We start from the raw sequence: 26,345 nt of genomic DNA, 5'->3' as shown, positions 1-26,345 counted from the left end.
TAGACACCTCTCTCTCTCTCACACACACCCTCACCTGGCCCACATAGACACCTCTCTCTCTCTCACACACACACACACACACACACCTGGCCCACATAGACACCTCTCTCTCTCTCACACACACCCTCACCTGGCCCACATAGACACCTCTCTCTCACACACACACACACACACACACCTGGCCCACATAGACACCTCTCTCTCACACACACACACCCTCACCTGGCCCACATAGACACCCCTCTCTCTCACACACACACACACACACACACCTGGCCCACATAGACACCTCTCTCTCACACACACACACCCTCACCTGGCCCACATAGACACCTCTCTCTCACACACACACCTGGCCCACATAGACACCTCTCTCTCACACACACACCTGGCCCACATAGACACCTCTCTCTCTCACACACACCCTCACCTGGCCCACATAGACACCTCTCTCTCACACACACACCTGGCCCACATAGACACCTCTCTCTCTCACACACACCCTCACCTGGCCCACATAGACACCTCTCTCACACACACACACCCTCACCTGGCCCACATAGACACCTCTCTCACACACACACACACACCCTCACCTGGCCCACATAGACACCTCTCTCTCACACACACACACCCTCACCTGGCCCACAGACACCTCTCTCTCTCACACACACCCTCACCTGGCCCACATAGACACCTCTCTCTCACACACACACCCTCACCTGGCCCACATAGACACCTCTCTCTCACACACACACCCTCACCTGGCCCACATAGACACCTCTCTCTCTCACACACACCCTCACCTGGCCCACATAGACACCTCTCTCTCTCACACACACACACACTCACCTGGCCCACATAGACACCTCTCTCTCTCTCACACACACCCTCACCTGGCCCACATAGACACCTCTCTCTCTCTCACACACACACCCTCACCTGGCCCACATAGACACCTCTCTCTCACACACACACCCTCACCTGGCCCACATAGACACCTCTCTCTCACACACACACCCTCACCTGGCCCACATAGACACCTCGCTCTCACACACACCCTCACCTGGCCCACATAGACACCTCTCTCTCTCTCACACACACCCCCTCACCTGGCCCACATAGACACCTCTCTCTCACACACACACACCCTCACCTGGCCCACATAGACACCTCTCTCTCACACACACACCCTCACCTGGCCCACATAGACACCTCTCTCTCACACACACCCTCACCTGGCCCACATAGACACCTCTCTCTCACACACACACCCTCACCTGGCCCACATAGACACCTCTCTCTCTCACACACACCCTCACCTGGCCCACATAGACACCTCTCTCTCACACACACACACACACCCTCACCTGGCCCACATAGACACCTCTCTCTCACACACACACACACCCTCACCTGGCCCACATAGACACCTCTCTCTCACACACACACCCTCACCTGGCCCACATAGACACCTCTCTCTCACACACACACCCTCACCTGGCCCACATAGACACCTCTCTCTCACACACACACACACACACACACACTTTACCTCTTTCTCCCTCTTCCTTCCTCATACACAGACACCTCTCTCCGTTGTGTGTGTGTGTGTGTGGTCTGCTGCCAGGGGCCTAATAATAGATATAGCTCCAGCTTCATGAGGGAGATTTCTGAGGTCACTAGTTCATTAGCTGTCAAATGAAGTGCCCCAGCATGTTTGTTTGTCCAAATCTCCAGGACTGACATGATTTGTTCTGTAAGAGAGTGTGCGCCAGTGTTCTTCTAACTGACCTAGCTTTTCGGATGTGTGCGCAGAGGGAGTGTATGGTATGTTTAGCATGAAAGTGTGTGTGTGTGTGTGTGTGTGTGTGTGTGTGTGTGTGGGTGAGTGAGTGTGTGTGAGTGTGTGCGCAAGTGCAATGAACTGTAAGCATTAGTGTTGCACAGTGTATCGATACTAAAAAGGTATCACGATGCCTTCACGCAAAAAACTATACGATTTCCGACGTTTTTAGAATCGATACTTTATTAAAATTAACGTTCTGTGTCTGTGTGAACTGCTGCTCTCACTGCTCCTTGCATGCATCTATTCTCATCCATGGCTAAATGATACCCTCCGATCGCAGCGCACCAAACTCAGAGCCGCGGAGAGGAAATGGCACAAATCCAAACTAGCTGACGACCTCAAAAACTACCAGACACTCCTGACCTCCTTCTCAGCCAGCATCACTGCTGCTAAGACTGCTTTCTACAATGACAAAATCAACAGCGCTACAGACACTCGAAAACTTTTCTCAACCTTCAAATCGCTACTCAACCCTCAGCTACCTCCTCCTCCATCCAGCCTTACTGCAGATACCCTCGCCTCATTTTTTACAAACAAAGTGGCGGCAATCAGCAGTCAATTCTCTACATGCCCACTCAACGCATCTGACTCAGATACCGCACTCCTACAACCTCTAGGGACTGCTGGAACATCTTTTTCAGCATTCATGCCTCTCTCCGAGAGTGAAGTGTCCAGACTCCTGACATGCAGCCGTCCTACCACATGCTCGCTGGACCCTATACCTACGAGCCTACTTCAGTCCATCAGCCCGACCATCGCTCCAGCTATCACACATGTGATCAATGCCTCGCTAACCTCCGGCACATTTCCAACAGCGTTCAAAATGGCCCGGGTAACACCGTTACTTAAGAAAGCTTCTCTCAACCCTGCTCAAGTCGAGAACTACCGCCCTGTCTCACTACTGCCTTTCCTATCCAAAGGCATTGAACGAGCAGTCTCCAAACAGGTCTCTGACTTCCTTTCACAGAACAACCTTCTGGATCCAAATCAGTCTGGGTTCAAAAGCGGCCACTCTACTGAAACGGCTCTGCTGTCTGTAACAGAAGCCTTAAAAGAAGCCAGGGCGACCGCTCGGTCATCAGTACTCATTCTGCTTGACTTATCGGCTGCCTTTGACACGGTTAATCACCGTATCCTTCTCTCTATACTCGCTGACATGGGAATCTCCGGTTCTGCTCTCTCCTGGTTTGAATCCTACCTCACAGGACGCTCGTTTAACGTATCATGGCTTGGTCAGCTATCCGCACCTCACCATCTCACCACAGGGGTCCCCCAGGGCTCAGTGCTGGGCCCCCTCCTCTTTGCTATCTACACCACCTCCTTGGGACAGATTATCCGTTCGCACGGCTTCTCATACCACTGCTATGCAGACGACACACAGCTCTATCTGTCCTTTCCACCTGACGACCCCCTGGTTTCAGCACGGATCTCGGATTGCCTTTCAGACATAGCTACATGGATGAAGGCACACCACCTCCAGCTGAACCTCTCAAAGACTGAACTGCTGGTCATCCCAGCTAAACCTACCATACACCACGACATCAACATCAAATTTGACTCCCTGTCTGTTTCACCGACCAGGACTGCAAGAAATCTAGGAGTTGTTCTTGACAACCAACTAAACTTCTCGGATCATGTTGCCTCAGTCGCCCGGTCATGCCGTTTTGCACTCTACAACATACGGAAAATCAGGACTTACTTGACTCAAGATGCTACCCAACTTCTGGTTCAGGCAATAGTCATCTCACGACTCGACTACTGCAATGCCCTCCTGACAGGTCTCCCAGCCTGCGCAGTGAAACCACTTCAGATGATCCAGAACGCGGCGGCGCGCCTGGTCTACAACCAACCCAAAAGGGCACATGTTACCCCGCTGCTCATCCAGCTACACTGGCTACCTATGGCGGCCCGCATCAAATTCAAGTCTCTAACGCTTGCCTACAAAGTAGTCTCCGGTTCTGCTCCCACCTACTTGAATGCCCTCATACAGACTTACACTACCTCCAGACCGCTGCGCTCCTCTGACGAACGACGTCTAGCTCTACCACCGGTACGCTCAAGCCAATCCAAACTTTTCTCATCTGTTGTTCCTCGTTGGTGGAACACACTGCCAGTTCCTACAAGGACAGGGACATCCTTTTCCACTTTCAAAAAACTCCTGAAGACCCAGCTCTTTAGAGAACATCTACTCTCATAGCAACACTTACAACAAGTCTTACTGATCCTAGCACTCACCAGCCGTTTTAAACTGACAAGTAACTGTTAAAAACAGCACTCACCGACGCACTTATTCTTACTGTACTCTAATGTTTTTTTTTAAACTGTCCTAAAATTGTGAGAATTGTTCTAAAAACTTACTGTTTACCATGTTGTTAGTCGCTTTGGTTAAAAAGCGTCAGCCAAATGTAATGTAATGTAATGTAATGTAATGTAATCTAGCCAAGTGGGCGTGTCAAGCAGGCAGCTCTGAGTGAGTGAGTGCGCAGCCAACGTCAACATACAGTAGTTCTTTGCCGACCGTCCTCGGCCTTGTGGATAAAACAAAATGTGAAGTGAAATCTGCAACTATTTCGGATACATCGCAAATAGTGAAGGCAAGCCATCAGGTACACAGAGGCCCGTTTGTGAAATATGTTTCAGTCATTTAAAAGCAGTAGGCTACGCATGGAACTTGGCTAAACACCTCGCAGACATATCCCAACATTTTTGTTCAAAGAATGGCAGGTTAACGAATAGGCTATAGAAAACACGACTACATGGTTAGTGCCAAGTTCTTCTCTTCTGTTTTAGTCTAGCCTAAGTGAAACGAGTATGGTTCTCTGGGATTAAGCGAACCTTCCTTCATCAATGAATTTTGACGACATAACGAGCTGTAATCATAGGGTGCTAACGTGATGAAAGCGCAATGTTCATGCCAGAATAACATTACCATAACTTGTAAACAATCCATTTCATGTTCGGTCAGTACTACTGGTAATATTTGTCATGGCATGTAGACTGCAATTTGTTCAATAAGTATTGCCCAGATGTAGGATAGGCTACCCGAAATGCGCTAATTAAAGACCACAGCATATATTACCACCAAAGCGTGTTGAGTCCTAATAATAATAATAGCGGCTTATTGTTACGTGGTAGCAAATCATGTTATCAAAGAAATAGACGTAGGCTAATGTAGGAATGCACACAGACATATTGCAACAGGTAATGGTGTAGGCCTATCTGACGAAGACCTGAGTGGTTGGAATGTCGTACTTGTACACTGGGCGCAAAGAAGACTATCCTCACATTTTCCCCTTTGCAACTGTCAAAGAAATCCCATGAACACGGGAAGGCCTAGGGAAGCCTATACTGTACATCAGATGGCCTAAAGATTAGGCCCCTCTGCATAGCATTCAGTGATTTGCATGCAGTAATTTCAACAATGACCTTGATCTAGCCTAGTTTGGCTATTTAAAGCTACTTTATTGGCAAAACAATAAAAAATAACGGACTTAATCACACAAAGTAGGCCTACTATTTTACTGACTATAAAAATAATAATTATGTAGGAAGTTTAGAACCCAGAATTGACCTGCACACTACAAAAGTGCACCGAATTCAACACAAATGACTCAATACACTTGAAGGAGGTATGAGTCCTTTCTTTTCCAGATATCTTAGGATTTCACCGTAGAGAGCAGAGCGTTCAGTGGAGATGGAGACATTCTACTCAGAAGATACCTAATTGTGATTAATTAATGAGGCCCCGTCCACACGGAGACGCTTTTTGGGTTAAACGCACAGGTTTTGCATCGTCTTGGCCGATCATCCAAACGAATCCTGTAAACGCACTGCCCGAAACCGCACTTTTTTGAAACCTGGTTCCAGGGTGGAAAAATCTGAAACCGTAGCCCTTGCGAGTTCGTTTGGACGGGGAAACCACATACTTGCGTATTGATGATGTCATCGCCACACCTCAGTTGCCTTGGACTTGACACTTATAGTATTGCCTAACAATACTAGTTTTCATACATGATATTACCTACGATTACACTCAGTAGGATAAATAGCACAACTGGTGCTGCACAGCGCCAATAGCTTATCATGACTTGGTGGACTGAACAGTGTTTTCCCTGTGTTTTCTTGATGCATTCTAGCTACTGTCAGTGACGTGAGAGAACTAGTCAGAAGTTATTAGGGAAGTGCGGTGTAAGTTTAAATTAATTTGTGCGTAGTGCCGGTGTCATTTATTTATTTTACATGTCTTACAACATAAATAAATGCATTCATAGTCTAGTGAAGTCAGATATGAGCATACAAAGACACTTAGAACTCATGTTAAGCCTATGATAGATGCGCACTAAATGCGAATGCGCGATTTGATGCAGGCAAAAGTATCGACTGTTACTAAAAAAGGTATTATAGCAATATTATAAATGTGGTGACGGAATAGCCTAGAACTTGGGTAGGCCTAGCGTTTAGTAGCCTATGCACTTGCGGTGATGGCCAAAACTAATGTGAATCGCGGACTATCCTACAACCAAAGAAAGTAAAGGAGATTATTTGTACCTGGGACTGCACCCTTCACAAACCGTAAAAATTAAGTTTATTAGTTTTACATTTGACTACAGTTGACAGTTCACTATCAGTCCACACAAACAATTCTGGTTTACTTGCACTAGCCATTTTCGTAGTAGCCTATTCGGTCTGTTTGTATAGCCTACAGTGCGCAAGCTTTGGTCAAATTCTGTAACAGAAACAGTGCCACCTATAGGCCTGGGATATGAAGTAACGTGTTGAGTCGTGTTGAGATGGATCCGTTTGGACGCAAATATTCTTGATACGGTTCCAGGGAAGACGGAGGAAAAAAAAGATCGGTTTGGTACGTGTGGACTAGCCCTAAGTTACAAGAACGGTCAACTTTCTGTTGCCTGACATTTGTCAAGCTTGGCTTTACGCTTTGAATATTGAGCTCAGTTCGACGCTCAAACTGGTTGAAAATGCTCTCAATGGTGCCTCTGTAAAAAGACCGCAGGATCTTGGGTCGCATACCAAACTTTCTCAATCGTCTGAGGTGGTACAGACGTTGTTGGCCTTTTTTTACAGTGTGCCGAGTGTGACTGTCCCAGGTGAGGTCTTCTGAGATGGTAACGCCAAAGAACTTAAAGTCTCTCACCCTCTCCACTGTCTCACCATTGATGTTAATGGCTTCAAACTGTTGTTCTTTCCGCCTGTAGTTAACTATCAATTCCTTTGTCTTGGACACATTCAGAGACAAGTTGTTTCCTTTACACCAATTCATGAGGTTGTTCATTTCTTTTCTGTAGGCTGTTTCGTCATTGTTTGTGATTAAACTGATTACAGTGGTGTCATCTGCAAACTTGATTGTGTTGGTGTTGTGTATAGCCACACAGTCATGCGTATACAAGGAGTAGAGGAGAGGGCTCAGAACACAACCTTGCGGATCTCCCGTGCTGATGGTCAAGGAGGAGGATGTGATGGAGCCCATTCTCACCACCTGTTTTCATCCAGAGAGGAAGTCCAGTATCCAGCTACATAGGCCGCTGTGCATTCCTAGACTCCTGAGCTTGCCGTCGAGTATACTGGGGACAATGGTGTTAAAGGCCGAGCTGTAGTCTACAAACAGCATCCTTACATAAGTGTCTTTTTTCTCCAGGTGTGTCAGGGAGGTATGCAGTGCGCTGGTGATGGCATCATCAGTAGATCTATTCTGTCTGTAGGCAAACTGGTGACGGTCAAGCGTAGGTGGAATCATTTTGCAGATGATGTTCTTCACAAGCCTTTCAAAACATTTACTCACGATGGGGGTGAGGGCCACAGGTCGCCAGTCGTTCAAGCTGGTGATCAATGAAGCCGCTCCAACTGTTCCGCTGCCAAACCATAGCGAACAATATGAAATGTGACCAGGCATGGCAAAACCAGGCACATTTATTCAGTTATATATACAGTTATTCACAGATTCTGAAAGTGTAGTTTCAAAGCTACCCAATGATGTCTCACTCATGGAGATCATGATCTGATAATATTTGAATAAGTTGTAGCCATTTTAAAGTATACACATCTCAAAGCTACAAGCTGATGTAAGGATCCTAATTACCAGGCTGATGATAATCTTTTCAGTCATATATTGACTCTTGATCAACTACTAAGTGTGGGCCTATTGTGGGCCTACTGTCACATGTCCACAGGAGCAGTTAACTATAGGGACAGGAAATGTAATCAAATGTATACCTTGTCATGTCTTGATTAATTCACTCTCACTACAACAATGGTCTCAAGTCTCATCAAAGTACTTCTCATGTGACCCAAAATCAGCTGACCTCCAATCATGTGATCCATATTAATGTAACCAACTACAAACTAGGTAGCCTATTTAAGAGAGGCTCACAGAGCATTCTAGGAGCCATTCTGTAGTCAGAATCTCCCACACCACTAAGGTGTGTAGTCATCATCCTCTGAGCTGGTATGTTCATTCTCTGATTGCTTCATATGGTTTCCTAAATGTTCCTTTAACCTGTTTTTGTAACTTTCACAATATTCATTTAGATGTACCTTCTATAATGTATTGGATGAATAGCTGTATCTGACAAATAAATTGTGATGTTCTGACCCGCATAGCCTTACTATTGTACTTGTAGTCCAGAGTAGCAGTTTAGGTAACGTTACTAGCATAATGGACGGTTGGGATTAGTTATCGCCGCCGTAGAAACTAAATCACCTGGGAGCTGGCATGTTATTATGAAATGACCAAGCATTACGCAGCGGTGGGCAGTTTTTCAGCGATGGTCCTAGATTGGTCGCGAAAACCTAGCACAGCCTGACCCCCTGTAGCATAGGAATTTGCTTGACTGTCTAACATGCTGATGAGTATAGCAGTCCGGATCAGCATGTAACCTCTGACCACTTCCAGACCAATACGTGTTATGTTTAGGAACCGCCCGAATTAATCGGCAGATGGAGGAGACCTATAGTATATATTCCTAAGCTTGAGCGCGTGTCACAAGAAAACGAGTTAGGCATTCTCATTAACAATATGTATTGTGGGCGTATCAACCCACTAAGGATAACAATGTTACAATGAACCGAAACTTTTCCAATATTGAGCGGAGTCAGATTTATTAGGTTTAACAGGGGTTTATTATCAATTGACATATTTCCAACAGCTCGCGGACAGCTTCACGATTTCCTTCGACCACTCCCAGTTCCCTCATTGGTCCTGACGAGTGACGTCATTTACACTGAGAAATCAGGCTTTTCAATTTGACTACTTTCTCCCTCAATCCATGGGAGGGGAACACAATGGTCCTCATTTACATAACATTAAGATCAACCCTCCCCCGTCACGGTCACTGATCTGTCAGCCTGCAGCCTATGATGCTAATGACCCATCAAAACTATCTGTAATGGGTTACAGAACCAGCTAGTAGCAATGGATAAAGTAGTCTAAAACAAACATGAGATCACGTTTGCAAACCATGTTATTTTGAATTAACACCCAGTGCAAGGCACCAGGTTGGCAATGGATTTAGCAGGTTTAGCAATGGATAAAATAGTCTAAAACGCGAACTAAACAAACATGAGATCACGTTTGCAAACCCTGTTAATTTGAATACACACAAGATGCAAGGCACCCTGCCATCAGTCAAAACAAGACATTCTTGCATTATTCAAATTAATTGCCCACCAAAACTATCTGTAATGGGTTTTGGCTAGTAGCCTATGGTGCCAATAGCTAACGACAGTAGGCCTACGTTAGCTAGTAGCAATGGATAAAGTTTCTAACACACAAACTTTATCGCCGTCAAATGTAACTGTGGAAATAGCATCTGATATCTTACGATCTAGCTCCTCTGCTGCCAGACCGAGAGATTCTTCCTCGTTGTAATTATCTTCGGCTAAGGTCAGCTCTAGATAAGGGATGTTCTCCAATGTAATGCAGTCGCCTTCATCATCAGATTTAGCTCATCTGTAATCCGCTGTGCTTTGTCCATCTCCATTCCAATTGTAAACAAACAGCATGCTGGTTCAGTAAGTAGCCATGAGGTTACTTCTAGCATACAGCTGATTGGCCGACAGAACAAAAGAGCACTAATAGTCACGCCCAATTCAAACGCTGGTTTACTTCCTGAAACTTAACCATTTCAAAGACAAAATATACACTTTTAAAGCAACCAATGCTGTTATCTGAAACATGGATTTGCTTCTTTAGGACTTCAACTTGCACATTCTGCAAAAAAACAAAAATCACTAATTTTGAAAAAAAAAAAAAAAACTTCAAAGCCGTTTTTCGCGACTTGAGCCTCGTTTTTTCCATGCCTGGTCACAAATGTGCTGCTTGCCACTGGTCAATGAGATCCCCTTATAGGAGACGTGCTATCCACAGACACTAGCATGGGCTTTAGCTATCACCATCACACAAACCCAGCCCACGCGACTATCACACAAATCCAGCCCACACGATTATCACTGGCTTAATTAATACACTCCTCCGTTACATAACACTACATAAGTGATGCGGGTGGACCTCAATAATGACAGTGCCACTGGGACAGATTATTATTTAGAAATTGATTAGATAGAATGAACATGAATGAGGGTGAGGATGTGTGTGTGTGTGTGTTGATAATAGAGCAAATCAACAAGCCTGCAGTGGCTGCACCTCTGCTTGTCTTTGGGGGCTGGTGAGGGGGGAGATGGAGAAAGGGCACCTAGGGTTCACACAATGAATGAATGTGTGTTAAATACATCCTTTCAGCATGAATGAGTGTGTGTGTGTGTGTGTGTGTGTGTGTGTGTGTGTGTTAAACATATCCACCCCTTTCTCTCTATGCGATAAGCATCAAGGGATCTTCTGTAATCACAGTTGTGTGTGCTTTTCAAAGAGATGTACTGTAGACTAGGTGTCGATAGACTTGGAGGGGCTCCAATCACACCTCCAACAGTAATTGCGTATGCGAGTACGTGTGTGTGTCCTCCCGTCAGCAGTCCCAGAGGCTCACAGCGCAGCCCCCGCCCCCCACACAGACACAAACAGTCGGGTTCTCTTAATTAAGTATATATGTGTGTGTGTGTGTGTGTGTGTGTGTGTGTGTGTGTGTGTGTGTGTGTGTGTATCAGGGAGAATTATGTGTGTTTAGAGTGCATGTGTGCCATCAGATCAACAGTGAAATTTCATCTCCTGAGCAAGAACGACTCTGCCAGCGATATTCCCAGCAGGTCATGAGGGGAGCATGGATAACGGAACCGCACACTCAAATAACAGTTCCACACACTCAGACAATAGTTCTACACACACACACATAACAGTTCTCCCTACACACAGATGATGACCCCCCCCCCCCACGCAGGGAGCCCTTTACTGGACCGAGAACATCTACCGCAACCAGACTTTTATGTAAATGGTTCCTCCATCATCACACATAAGGACTCTCTGAAAACCGTTACTACTGCTGTTGCTACAGTTACTGCTATCACTACGGTTACCGCTATTTCTGCTATTACTACGGTTATCACTATTAAACTGCCATTACTACGGTTACGGTTCCTGCTGCTACTGCTGGGGAGCTGCAGCGGAGGATCTAAATATTTCAACGCTGCCTGGAACTCCAGACCAGACGCAGACTCAGGACCCTGCAAAAGGCAAAGTAGGCTTAGGGCTTCTGGGAATGTACTAGAGGCTTGGGCTGGGAAAAGCACATAATGCCCCTTTACCCTCTCCCCTACTCACTCCCCTACCTCCTACTCACTTCCCAATTCACTCCCCTACTCACTGCCCTACTCACTGCCCTACTCACTCCCCTCATCTCCTCACTCACTCCCCTCATCTCCTCACTCACCTCATCTCCTCACTCACTCCCCTCATCTCCTCACTCACTCCCCTCATCTCCTCACTCACTCCCCTCATCTCCTCACTCCCCTCATCTCCTCACTCCCCTCATCTCCTCACTCCCTCCCCTCCTCACTCACTCCCCTCATCTCCTCACTCACTCCCCTCATCTCCTCACTCACTCCCCTCATCTCCTCACTCACTCCACTACTTCCTTTCTTCCTTCCATCCTAGACACACTTCTTTACTTCTTTCACTCTCTTAGGGTACTGCTTCCTCCCTTCCACTCGCTGCCCCCCTACACATCACAAAGACGGTCACTACACTCAGTTAAAACTACTACTACTGTTTTGTCACTACCAGTTGAAACAACAAACAACAAAAATAGTAATGACACTGTAGCAAAGGGAGAGAGCAGTGATAGCAATAATTTTACGGTTAAAATTAATAATAATTTAATTGCCATGAGGCCCTTCTTGGTTTAAAACAAAGACACCCTCTCCTCCCCCAGTGGAATGCTAATGTAGTGGTTCAAGGCCTATCAGGTACACAGGGCAAAGGATGTTACCTTGATATAATGTATCCATGTGTCATGAAATGTAAATGTATTCATGTTCGGTATCATTGTGATAGTCTCAGTACAAAGATTGTAATGATTTGATTGTGAGAATGTTTGGAACATTCTATAAGTGATATTTCTGATATACAAGATATCTCTCCTCATGCTATTCAGATAGGTGTGAAGTGGGTGTGAGTAGGTGTGTATGATGCCAACTGGAGAACCAATCATGTGGGCTTGTTTTGGCACCATTTTCTTCTTTGTTTAAAGCATTTAAAAGTAACTAAACTGCAATGTTTGTCAGATTTGGATTTAGACTTGGACTTAGACTATGGAGAACTGAGAGAGAGAGGGTGATCCAACAGAGGCCATGGCCTTGTGCCATGGCCTGGGCTAGGCCTACATAGACCATAGACCATTTTTTGTACCCTCTCTGCTTATAACAGAATAAACTTGATTCCTGAGTTTTCCTGAAGTTTGCCAGTCTAAGATTAATATTAAGTAATTATTCACCCCAATTACTTTCAGCAGTCACCCCATCCAGCCTCAAACACAGGTCTCCGTGGCACCAAACCTGCAGCCTCATACCCAGATCTCCTGCAGCTTGCCCACAACGCCAAAGAGCCAGGTGACTACGCATGTCTCCATCAGAAACACAGGCAGCCAAAACAGAATCGGGAAAAGAGAAGAGAGAGAGAGAGAGAGAGAGAAGAGAAAAAGAAAGAAGGAGAGATCTTACTCAGAAGACATCTTACTTTGTGCAAGAGCCTCTAAGAAAAAATAGAACTACACAAATGAATGTTCTTTCGTAAATATCTTGAAGACGTACCTTTTAAAGACAGAAAGTGAGATTTCATCTGCACCACACACAGTGTCTCTGAATATGGACTAGGCTATTAACCCTTAGAACCCGATTGACGCAAAGTGCACACCCTTTCTCAGGGCTTAAATTTCACTGCGGGATTGCGGGTATTGCGCATAATTTGTTCAAGTCCCGCAACTCTAGCCATCATAATGCGAGAAATTCCCGTATACACTTTTACAGCCTGTCTGATGACGTTAATATAATCATGAAGTGGCGTGAATGCGGTGCTATTGACCGGACGGATCAACTACCGAGTTGAATTGAACATAGCCTCATGCCGACGCAGACACACACACACGGAGAGAGAGAGAGAACCACTTTGCGCTTACGCAAATAGGCTGCGCAACCATGGCAAACTTTTACATCTGGAAAGAGCTCCTTGGTAACTATCCTGCTAGCTCAGTCACGTCAACACTTGATCCCAGAAAGATAGTCTTCGACTTGTTAGTTTTTTGAACATTTATTGTATCTAATAACATAGAAAACATAATGATTTGCATCCGCATTTCCTTATTCACTATGCACAACTTTTATTCACTAGCGACCTTTATTCACTAGCCTAAAACCGTCAGGCTGAAGGGAGAAGGGAGGCTAATTACTCTCAGGTATTTTCTTAAAGTGACAGGCACTCAATTACACCTATTCACTGTGCACTCAATTAGACCTACACACCACATTAAAGATATGCCTAAGTGTTATAGGTTAAACGTCAAAATGAAGCATTCATATTACTAAATATGTTTAGCTACTAGTAATTACTAGTAAAATGTTATACATTAAAAAATACATTATTAACTAAATACACTCTATATGAATTTAAAAATATATGAAATAGAAACAGATCACATAAGCCATCATTTTCAGTGTGTGTTTGTGTGTGTGTGGAGAGAGTCAAGCAGAATCTAGGATGTCCACTGTTGTGAATGATCCCACAACAGTATATATTACTGATGACGTCAGGGTGGTGGGGGCACCAAAATCAAACACAGAATCGACCCCCCCCCCCCCCCCCCCCCCCCCCCCCAAATTGTGTAAATCCCCCCTACATGAATAACCTAAGGGGGGAATTCCCCCCCATTTTGAAAAATGAATTTTAAGCCCTGTTAAATATGATGAAAGAGGAGACACAGGGCTATCCATTGGTACCATGTATATAAGCCAGAAGGATCGATAAAAACAGACGAAGTGACAGCAAAATAACAACGTCATGTACACAAACCAACGCTGCACACCCATTACTCTCGTTTGAATTACTCGCAGACCCGTGATCGGATAGATATGCCACGCATGTCAGATGAAAAAGGAGACACAGAGCTATCATTTGATATCACGTACATCTTCTTGGTTATAAAACAGACGAAGTGACAGCAAAATAATGACTTCATATAGCTGGACTTACCCCACGTTTTTGTCTGTTTTTGTGTCAAAGCATGTTTGTGTGTTTCTCTATGGCAAAGCATGTTCATAATCCGGTTTTGAGATCCTAGCAAAATCCTGCATGGCATCCAATTCAAGGCTCACATTGAATCCCAATTTGTTCAACAAAGAAACACCTTTTTTGCCTTTACTTTGTTCATGGCAATGCAGTAAAAAGTTGAGAATCATTATGAGTGCATACACCATAGGCACACGCAGGCTAACACGCAACCTCGGGTCAAGTCAGGTCAGATCAGTTCGTGTCACAGATATGGAGCGCAGAAAGGTCATTTTTCACTAAATAAAAAATGGCATTTATTTCCGTAAATCACACACCACATATTTCTGTAAATTGCTCAGCCCCAGAGTACCCCTCCAATATGGCAATTATATTGCCAGATTCAGGACAGTCTGCCCTACACACACATGAAATGCATGTAGAGTTATGAGCTTGCTGTGGTATGCATGTCAAAATATAAGATTTTTATATAATACCCTTTTTATATTTTAATTCTTTAAAAATCAAAATAAAATCAATGCTAGTACTACATGAAATGATCTGGCAGATCTGGATAGCCTATAGCCTATACAAAAACAATATGTAATATGTGTGTGTGGCACTTACAATGACCAGAATAAATCCTTATGAATAAAGGTAGTGAAAATGCCCTAAAAACAGCTTAGGGTTCTAAGGGTTAAGGACACAGACTGGGCCTATTATATGAACATACACAATTGAAAAGGAGTAGGAGTTGAATCCTACCAAACTTTGTTACAGGTCAAAAAGGATACAGGAAATAAACTAACCCTTTTGAATTGTTTGATGCATTTCAAATTATACATGAATTAATCCAATACAAATCTAAATCAGCATAAAATGCATTTTGACATTAACCAATATGCAGAACAACAGACCTCCCTGGGCCACATTGTGATGGAAGTCAAAGTGAAGGAAGAGGAGGGTTTGAGACTGCTCTAGTTTTTATGCTTCAGAGTGCCAAATGTCATGCCAAACACACAGACGTACACACAGTTTCTGCTGTGTGCTCTATTGCATACACATACACACACACTGCTTATTCACTCATGCATATGGTTGGATACGCCTTCTCTCACACACACACACACACACACACACACACACACACACGTCAGAATCAAACTACTCAGTAGTCACTGCCTTTGTGTCCACTACACACACAGTATTGCAGGAGGGTCATTCCACGTCAATTCAACCAGGGCCCACGCACTTCTCAAAAAATTCTGAATAAATTACCAGGTGTACCTATGTTACCCAGGAGACACACTGTAAAATTACTCTTATGTAAGATCAATACTTTCCAAGATACAGCCAGTTTTACAGGGGGAGGGGGGTGTCGATTTTGTTCGGCCTCTTTTTTTTGTCAAAGTTCACAAGCCCACAGCGCAAGAACTAAACCATGTAGGAGGCTCAAATTTTGCATGCTGGTACATAAATAGGAATAGTATGTAGCAAAATAGTCACGTTTGGTCTGGATAATCCTGCATGGTCATAGCTGTCCCTCAAAGTTGATACAAATTTTATTGGAGTTTTTGGCTGGGCTCTGTTTAAGCCTTCAGAAGACATATTTGTACTCAACATAGGCTCTTGATTTATTTTCCTTACTGAGATAAATAGAAACACTCTCACAAAAAACAATGAACAGAAAATAAATTCCTTCAGGGTCTGAACAGCAGACTTTACAAGTCTAAAAAATAATTTTGGTTCTCATATTCAGAGCACCCAAACACCTTGTGGGAATATACAAAGATTTTTAAAATATTTTTTTCTTTATTCTCCATGATCCCTTCTTTTTGAAAACACCAATTAGACTTGTCTTATGCAAATCTTTCATTTTTATTTTCCACCCTGAACATGGGCAAAATGCCCCATTGACATCAATATGTTTTATATAGAGTCACCACACTGCCACCTGTGGTTGTATAGAGTAACCTGTGGTAGCTCTATACAAAACATATTGATGTCAATGGTGCATTTTGCCCATGTTCAGGGTGGAAAGTGAAAAAGAAAGATTTGCATAAGACAAGTCAAATTGGTGTTTTTAAAAAGAAAAGATCATGGAGAATAAAGAAAAATAACGTAAAACTGACGAAAAGCCAAATAGCCTGGATGACGGCCGCGTCACGACACACGCACACACACAGTGCCGTGCTTGGATCCTGCCCTGATCTGGCGCGGAGTAAAGCCAAGTAAAGAGCAGCCCTCTGCGGGCAGACAGCTGCTAAGAATCCCTCGCCACCGCTAACCGTGCTTTGGCAAAGAGGAGTGGGTTGAACAGTTGTCCCCATGTCCAAAGCTGAATGCGCACCCAAAACACAATTGTTCCGATCAGACGCATGTGGTCGCACGAGTTTGAATTGAAACCGTTTGCCCGGCGGCCGGCGTGACACTAAAACAAGACTATGCTCCGCAGTTTCCGAATGACTATGGCCGTTCTAGACTGCATTCACTAGCCTAATCAACCCTTCCCACGAAAAACAGGAGCATGGTTGGCGTTCATCTTCAGCCTGATTTAGCCTCCAATCTAACTATCCGTTTATGCAATTTCTGCTGAGACTTGTTCAAGAAACAAAAGTGAACGGTTCAGCGAGGCACGCTGACAGGCTCAGACAGTGTTAATACTGAAACAAACCATCCGATGATTTTTTTTTCTCCTAGCTCAATTCCAACAGCTGCAAATAACAAGTTTGCAAGCTCTGTGAAGGTATGTTTGTCATTAAACTAGGATCTCGTTAATGTTACAGCATGTTAGCGCTTGCATAACGGGCTCGCTAATTATAAGGCGCAGTTAAAACATTATAGCTGACTGCAGTAACCTGCTGACAGAGGAACGCAGTGTAGCTTAAATTCACACATAGGACGTTACATTCCCTCTGTGTGACAGACTGACTTCTAGACGTTACGTTAACTGTACAGAAAATAACCTGGCACTGTTACTGCAGGCTGCAGAGTAACTTGTTTGCTTTCAGCTCAGTGCATCATCTGAAGTAGGACATGTTAACTTACTATACAACGCATTTTTTAAGTTGGTACTTTTTGACACAGTTCGCTAATGTTACTAACCCAGTTAACTAGGCTGTTATAGAGCTAGCTGGCTAACCGAGTTTAGGATCAACATACACGTTAGTCTGTCGCATACGCAGTGTAAAAAAAACGGTAACAACTTCATATATTCCAAACTCAGCATATGGTAGCCTAGGCCTATCACTAATAAACTGATGATGTTAGTAAACCGATCAAATTAAGACTTGTCAACTTGCTACTGAACTGTTAACGACGGTGACCACCAAACAACAACAGCTTTAGTTACGACCACCAAAACAATCCGACGCTGTAAGCTACTATGGTGGATGGATAATAAAGAATCCCACCCTAGTAAATCATGTTTGCACATGATATGAACACATTAACCTTCATACAGAGCTATACTGTAAAACTTAAAAAAAGTTAGCAGTAGATTTATACAGCCACTACTTTTGCTAGTAGCGGAGTAGTAGCCAAATGCTAAAGGCAACCAAAATTAAAGCGGCGAAAAGCAGTCAGTCCCCGCAATTCGTAAAGTGCAATTCAACGCGCGCGCACTGCAGATACTGCGTTACAGCAGTTCAGTAAGAAACAAGCATCTCTTACCTGTACATAGTTACTTTCGCAATACTCGGCAACTCTTTCGAGATTTGTGAAACTGTCAAGCAACGCTCTCCGACCTGCTGGAATTTCTTCCTCCAAGAGCATCTGCAGCTCCGCCATCTTTACATCTTTTCTACACAAACTACCGCACGAGCGTTCGTGCACAGGAAGCGCCAGGGAGCGCTACTTCCTTTCCACTGGAATTCAGGAAAATTTGGGAATATTGTTGTAACCATAATGGGAATCACATAATTACATTAGTGTGGTCAGTCAGTCATGTTAGCTTTATACAATAACCTACAACTAGTATAGAAGTAAAATGTTAAAGTGACAGCATTAGTGTAAATTTAACTTAGGCAGGCGCATTGGCTTTTAGATGAGTTGATGGCAGGCTTCAGAGTGGCAGTAGTGTGTGTGTATACAAATCTATTACATGAAACAAAAAATGGAATTTGAAACAACCAACAGTCTTCCTAGATCTGGCCTCCCAGGCAAACTAGTATTCCGGGTCAGACCAATAGGGTAATAGGTATTCAGGGTCAGACCAATAGGGTAATAGGTATTCAGGGTCAGACAGATAACCAAGGACGGACCCATATGGTCACTGAGTGAGATCCAGAGTTCAACACAAAGACAAACATAACTGGAGATTATCTGACATTTTCCCATATCAAGCATTATTCTTATATTATATATATAATATTATTAATATTATTATTATTATTAGCCATAAAAAATGTCCTATTTGCAAAGTCAGTCATGCTGGATGCATCTCTAGGAGTGTTACAAATGAGGGGCCCTTACCTCAACAGTTTCCTAGGTCAAATGGTGCCCTCTAGTGTTTTTGGTCACTATTGCAGTAATAAAGCACACATTTTATATAATACACATATAGGCTAGGAAGAAGGGAAAAGGGAAGCCATAATTAACATGTAATTAAATGTATTAAAATGAAGTGGTGAAAGAACAGTAATGATCCTTGTTCAGTTGAAGACAGCTAATCAGATCTAACTAACAGATGTTTTAAATGTGTGTTACTATCAAGGTTTTGCATTTGTATCATCCATGTGAGACAGAGGCTGTCTTCAATCTAACTGGGATGCCTCAGTGTGACACAGACTTTACTGGTAGAATCCTAAGAGGAGAGAGCTTAGAAGTCCAAAAGTATGGAAACACTTTCTCCCTGAAAGTGTGTGTGAGAGTGTGTAGGTGTTTGTTATTATCAGAGAATGATAGCTCTCCTCTGTCCCAGTCCAGCTGCACTCTGATCCTCTGGAAATTCTGCTGCACTGTGAGCTCAGTGAAGTCATTAGGAGGAGCATATGCTGTGTATACAGCACCATCATACCGCACACACCAAAGTCCACCCATGGAGAGACAGTTTCCTTTCCTCTGGAGAGACTCTGTCATCACACCCACATACCACCCTGTGTTCTCTCCAACCTCCACGTCCCATGAGTGAGTCCCTGAGTTAAAGCCCTCAGAGCCCAGGACACTGGCATACAAATCAAATCTTTCTGGGCTATCAGGAAGCTGCTGATCCTCATCACCACATCTCACACTGGTCAGATCCTCAGACAGAACGAGCTGTGGGTATGCAGTGTTCGGATCCAGAGACACATGAGCTGAACACTGAGTGATGTGTGATGAGGATGTGAATGATGGTCATGAACAATAGTGGTGTGCCCTAGAGATCAGGTTAATGTGTTTTTTACAGTAGGCCTATGTTAGTGATGATTTTGCATGTTTTGCTATGTCCCATGCTTCTGTTCCTTGACACTTCCTGTGTCCTGTACCATGTGTTCCTTTGTTAGCCTGACGTTGTCATACTCAAAATTCTGGTCAGAATATGAGTCTGATGAGTCACCATATTCACATCCCAATGGAGTTGATCTCCATTGGGATGTGAATATGGTGTTTGTTTCCACCGATACAGGGGGGGAATCCTGTAGGAAGAACACCAGTGTTGTATAAAGTACTAGAAAGCAATACTTGAGTAAAAGTACAAGTATCGCACTAGAAAAAGACTTTGGTAGCAGTGAAAGTTACCTTTTAGAATATTACTTAAGTAAAAGTCTTAAAGTATCTGATACTTAAGTATCAAAAGTAATTTTCTGATATTTAATTTACTTAAGTATTTGAAGTAAAAGTAAAAAGCAAGCGGTTTTATTTTGAACTTTTATTGTGAACTTTATTTTGGCTTTCTTATAGTAAAGCATAAAGCATATTCAGGGTTCCCATATCTTCTTAATCTCACTCATCAAATCAAAATCACATTCTTTTCTAGGACTTTTCAGGCACAATTCTCTTAAGTTCAAAGAACAAACAGAATATTTTTAGAGCTGACATCAAAGAAAAAAACAGAAACAGAAATGCCACTTTTGTATGAACTTCAGGTAAAAATGAAAAATAAATAACTTATTTCTCAAAAAAAAATGACCTGCTTGTAGGGAGAAAATTTTGGTCATGTGGTATGAGCATTTCTAGGGCTTACTCCCCAGGTCACCATCTCACTCTCTCACACACACACCGGCCACCTATGTCCAGCTACTAATATGCTAGTCATTAGTTGAAACTGAAAAGGTGTCTGTTCATCTTCAAAAGAAGCTGGTTTTCAAAGTTGCCAGAATTCAGTGCTTGGGAGTTTCAGGCCCAAGACCGGCCCACGTTTTCCATAGTGGTGGAAATTGGATAAATGAAGCAACATTTCAGCTTTTACTATCCTGTAGTTTTTATTAGTACCATGGTTCAACAAATGTGTAAAGGTTATATAATAATTCACTTCAACTAAGAAGTTAACAAAAATATTCCACTATTCCACAAGTTAACAAAAACAGAAAGAAAGAAAGAAAGAAAGCCTTTGAAATGTAGCCTATCCCACGCTTCCACAAAGAGGCATATTGAACTAATGTTTAGGCTACACGTTTTTTGCATGGGTAGGCTATATTGTTGTTTGGTGATTTAGCCTACTCCTTTACTACACCCTCTTCTGAGCAAACAAGGCATATAGGTTTATCATGTAGGGTATTTGCTCTTTCATACATTAAATAACTTTAATTTATCCTCTCTACTTGTCCCTGTAGTCATGGCCTCCTCATCACTAATTTCGGGCTCATTATTTTTAGTGGTCGACTGGTTGATCTGCTGCTCAGTCTCTCCTGGCCTCTTTCTACCATCCATCCTTCCTGGCGCTTGTGTCTACTGTAGGGCCGGCTCGGCTATCCGTATCTGAGAAAACTTTTTGGAAAAGACGGGCTATATGGACCCAACCAAATCTTTTGGGAGGGGAGAACTCCCTCACGTAGGCTACAACCCATGCAGAGGCATTGCATTGGTGTCATCCACAGAATGCGGAACGTGTCCTACTTTAAGAAAAGATAGGCTAACGTGACAAATGTCAATATTTTTTTCCTCGACCGGCCCAAAAGTGAAGCGGCCCACCGGGAATTCTCCCAATTTCCCACCCCGTGCCTGATTCAGTCTTACTCTCCTTGGACTGAAGACAAGTCCTGCGATGCTAAATAGCCTTTCACAGGCCGCTGAGGCAGGTAGCGGAGTGTTCAGCTACACAGAAAGCTGCCAATGTACAGAAACATTCCTTGCAAATACGGCCACGGGTGTATGACGTTATCTTCACCACTACCCAGAGGCGGACCGAGTACACAGCTTCATTACTTGACTAAAAGTACAGATACCCTTTGCTAAATTTTACTCAAGTACAAGTAAAAGTACAGTCAGATGTCTACTTAAGTAAAAGTACTAAAGTACTTGTTTTTAAAAGTACTTGAGTATCAAGAGTACAAGAGTACATTTTCTAAATATTGCATTACTACTGCCACAGTGCTTACATTTATGTACAGAAACATCCTACATGGAGTTATGAAAAATGTTAATGTTAATACCTTGGAGAATGTAAAAGGAATTGAAAGTAAAATCAAGTAATTTATATCTTTTTACCATGTTGCCAGGGATGGGCAGTATTTCTAATACATGTATTTAAAATACGTATTTCAAATACAAAATACTATTTTGTAATTGAAACATTTGAAGTGAAAACTATTCTTGTTCAGAAAATTGAAATAGTCTGGCAAGGTGGGGCCACAGGTTGGCACATTCCCGGGATGGACCTGCTGCGTCTTCATCCATTGTTTCGTCCATGGTTTCGTCTCTTATCTAAATCTAACCATGGAGTTGACTTTGGCGTAAAGCTGAAGGTGATTGCTGATAGGCTGTCCCAATCAGTGGCGCCTGCACAATCCAATCACGTTTGAGAGGTAACAACAAATTGAGGGTTTCCGAGATTTTTGCTTTTTACTTTTTTTTAGAAGAAGTAACGGGTACTCACGGCTATGGATAGAAATGTAGTGGAGTAAAGAGTACAATATTTACCTCTCAAATGTACTTGAGTAAAGTCATGAGTACTCCCCAAAAATGATACTCGAGTAAAGTACAGATCCCTCAAAACTGTACTCAAGTACTGTACTCAAGTAAATGTACTCCGTTACTGTCCGGCTCTGCCACTACCATGTTCACCGAGTTCACCACTATGGTCGGGGTGGTCGTCTATGATAACGGGAGATCCTCCAGTAGGTGCTTGTGCTTCCATGGCGGTTTCAGTTGTGCGTCCTCCTCCTTTTAGTCTGAGCGAATTAGCCTAGAAAAGAGTCAGAGGTGGAAGTAAATACAGCAAAAGCATATTTGGTATCATTTGAATCGTAATTTTCTGTAGATTAAGAATTTTTGGTGCCTACAGCGCAGATTTGTACTGAAAAAAATATACAGGGCTTTGAATGGAGCATGGCACAATGAGTTTTGGGCCAAAAACGTATGTTAGTACATCTTGATATTAGCTGATATCTCTTAAACCAATTGAAAGATATTCATCAAAACTTGGTCTACTTACCCACTATAAATTGTCAAAGAGCTGGCAAGACAATTTAGGTCTTGAGGTCAAAGGTCAAGGTTACAAGGGGTCACACAAAACTCACATGCAGTATTTGGTCATATTTCCAAAGCATCCTGAAAACCCACCATAATACCTAGTAGAATCCTAGATAATATCAGTCCTACTGCCGTTGCTTATATGCCTACTACCAACTTCAGGGAACAAAGTATACTGTAACTATTGCAATGCGATGCAAGGGTAGTTTTTATTTCTAACACTATTCTATCAACATAGACATTTACATCGATTGTCTGTTGTTATAATTTAAGTTGAAGGAAATAGCTTAAGATGACAATGTTTATCAGATGTTTGACAGAAATGGTTTGGATTTAATCTAAAACTTCTGCTATGCAGCATATTGATGTACTGAATGCTATGGAATAGTACTTTGTTTTTTACTCCAATATCATTTATCAACTGTAACAGTTATTTTAAAACAGGTATTCACACAGATGTTTGCATTTTTAAAACAGCAAATTATTTTGATTTCCCCTGGTTTCAGATGGGCTACTACTACAGTACTAAAAAAAGATATGGAGGTTGAAACAACTGTTTTTATACAGAAAATAAAGTTTGTTTTGCTTTAATAAATGTCTTAATCTTTTTTAATGTCAATTCAGATAGTTGATTCTATGCCTCAGCCAGCTATAGCCTCATGACCTTTAACCTCTACCTGTGACCCCATGATCTTTAATGCCTTATCACAGGGGTGTCAAACTCAAATTCACAGGGGGACAAAATTAAGAAGTCGCGGGCCAAGCGCAACATTTATTGAATAACCAATGTTTTTATTGAATTAAAACTATATACACACAAGAAAAAAATAGAATGCAGGCATTTTTGAATATAGCCTAATAGAAAAATATATTGAATATCTGAATAGAAAAAATATATTGGCCTATTTTTTGCAGGTGAACTATAAAAAATGTAAATAACATTTAACAATTATCAAAATTGTAATTGTAACTACTAACAGTTAACAAACTCTCCCTCTGAGAATGGCCGTGCTGTTTGCGCGATATCCTGTGCAACAGTAAAACTCGCTTTTGCAGCATCATCACTTGTAACTTGGCTTGGGTAGTCTGCCTTGAAAGCAGACTTGCTTTCAATTCTCCCACCTTCTGTAGCTTAAGCTTCGCATCCAGATCTTTGTATTTGTCTTCATGTTTAGTTTCGTAGTGCCGTTTTATGTTGTACTCTTTAGTGACAGCTACGGTGAATCCACATACCAAGCAAACGGGTTTGTCCTTGAATAATATGAACGTATAATCGTTTTCCCACATATCTTGAAAGCTCCGATTATCAATCTTTCGCTTCGCCATTTTCGTTGATAGTTTGTCTGGTTGCATGGATACGTGTTTTGTTTATGAACAGAAAAGGCGACATTAACGATGCAACGCATTTTGGGATTTGAAGTGTTATCGATGTACAGTATGTAGGGGCTCACGTGATCCGTTGCCGAACTGAATTGTGGGCCGTCGCATCGCGTTTCTCCCGCTGCTCGCGTTGAGGAGTTCAGCTGTTGCTGCACCGACAGACGGCACCGGCCAATCAAGCCAATCTACGGACGGCACCAACCAATCACATTACGGTTTTACTTCAAGTCATTTGCATAGCTACCGTCGGGAACACCCACTGGAATGCGTTGACGGAACACAGCTGGGTGTGGGAGCCGTAATGTGGATGCGCTGAAGAGAATACTGTCGGGCCAGCTCAGATATGGATGCGTTGTATAAACTACGCGGCGGGCCACTTCTAATACAGATTGAATAATGACCTCGCGGGCCACAAATAAGCAGCCCGCGGGCCGGGCCTGAGTTTGACATCCCTGCCTTATCAGTTAATTTAGGCTTAATTAGCTGTGTTGTGTTTAATGAGGAACCTTCAATCTGCTTGAGAGGTATAAAACAAACATTGCATGTCAAGTATGACCTCACATGACCTTGACCTTTGACCCCAAGACATTAAACACCTACTAATTTTATCAAGAACTTATGGTAAGTAAGTACACCTATCTATCTATCTATCTATCTATCTATCTACACCAAGTTTGGAAAATATAATTTTACCAGTATGGGAGATATCAGCTAATATCTATATGTGATAATATACGATTTTGGCCCAATAATCATTATACCATGGTCCATTTAAAGCTGTATATCTTTTTTCTGGTACAAATATGCGCTGTAGGCACCTGGAATTCTTAATCTACATGAAATTACGGTTCGATCGATACCAAATATCCTTTTGCTGTATTTACTTCCACCTTCAACCCTAATTCGCTCAGACTATTTAGCAACAAACAAGCACTGAAATAGAGCGTGCAGCGTGCGTAATGCGATCTAGGAGCAGTGATTCGCCAAAACTCCTTTATTGCAGTCGCACACATTTCTTCTAATTTTATGTTTTAGTAACGAGTAACGAAGATGCTTAGTGGAAATATAACGGAGTAAAAGTATACATTTTATCTAGGAAATGTAGTGGAGCAAAAGTGGAAGTTGACATAAATTTAAATAGTGAAGTAAAGTACAGATACGTGAAATTTCTACTTAAGTACAGTAACGAAGTATTTGTACTCCGTTACATTACAACACTGAAGAACACCCGAACCATCCTTCTTCTCCACAACTGCCTTAACATTGTTTTCTGGTCATTTTCTAAAGCTATTGCACTGTCAATATCTTCTACAACAGACGCGATGGTGAAATCTAATATCTACCTTCTAGCATCAGCGTCTCCGTTAGGGATATCCGGGATGAAAGAAACACTTTGTAATTAAACGTCATTTACAAAGACATCGTACCATACTAAAAGCTAATATTTTGTCACTCGCAACCTACATCTATTCTCTGTTAAACACAGTTGCATTCTTAGCTCTGAACATAACCGTTCAGGAGTTCTTCTGGTCCGTAGGCCTACCGCTCTGGTTCGGGCATAGTTGCTAGTCAGGCATTGGCAACGGAGCAATGCCAGACCAAACTTCCTGACCTCAAACGATGGCGCCCCTTGTGTTTTTGCGCGGAATAAGGTGAATTTAAACCTTGTCTTTTGTCTTTGCTGGATTATTTTTGTCGGTTTGTTCAATATTCTCAATACAACCAGAATCAACTCTGCCACCCCCTCCGCTGGTGTGCAGGGTTGTATTGAAAATACAATGCAGATGGCAATTAAGATGAGGCGATTTTCTAGGCAGGTATTGACTTGGGACTAAGAATTGG

At 42.8% G+C, this 26,345-nt stretch overlaps 2 protein-coding genes across 6 annotated transcripts in view; one reads left to right on the top strand and one right to left on the bottom strand.

The window, feature by feature from the left end:
* abi2a (abl-interactor 2a) overlaps positions 1-18,353 on the bottom strand; it is a 116,562-nt gene extending 98,209 nt beyond the window's left edge. For 2 of the 5 annotated variants that reach the window (XM_042074969.1, XM_042074999.1), the window contains exon 1: positions 18,186-18,351. In XM_042074969.1, coding sequence (XP_041930903.1) covers positions 18,186-18,302 — 117 coding nt within the window. In that variant the 5' untranslated portion in view covers positions 18,303-18,351. Of the gene's footprint in view, positions 1-18,185 lie in introns of all 5 variants that reach the window. The other 3 variants (XM_042074977.1, XM_042074991.1, XM_042074984.1) reach the window with 3 other exon arrangements.
* Positions 1-26,345, top strand: part of LOC121694807 (zinc-binding protein A33-like) — a 221,330-nt gene that overhangs the window by 115,417 nt on the left and 79,568 nt on the right. The gene's annotated exons all lie outside the window — the stretch shown is intronic.

The sequence above is a fragment of the Alosa sapidissima genome, chromosome 2 (genome assembly GCF_018492685.1).
Source record: "Alosa sapidissima isolate fAloSap1 chromosome 2, fAloSap1.pri, whole genome shotgun sequence".
In the NCBI taxonomy this organism is placed as follows: Eukaryota; Metazoa; Chordata; class Actinopteri; order Clupeiformes; family Clupeidae; genus Alosa; species Alosa sapidissima.
This window is presented reverse-complemented; position numbering and strand designations above follow the sequence as displayed.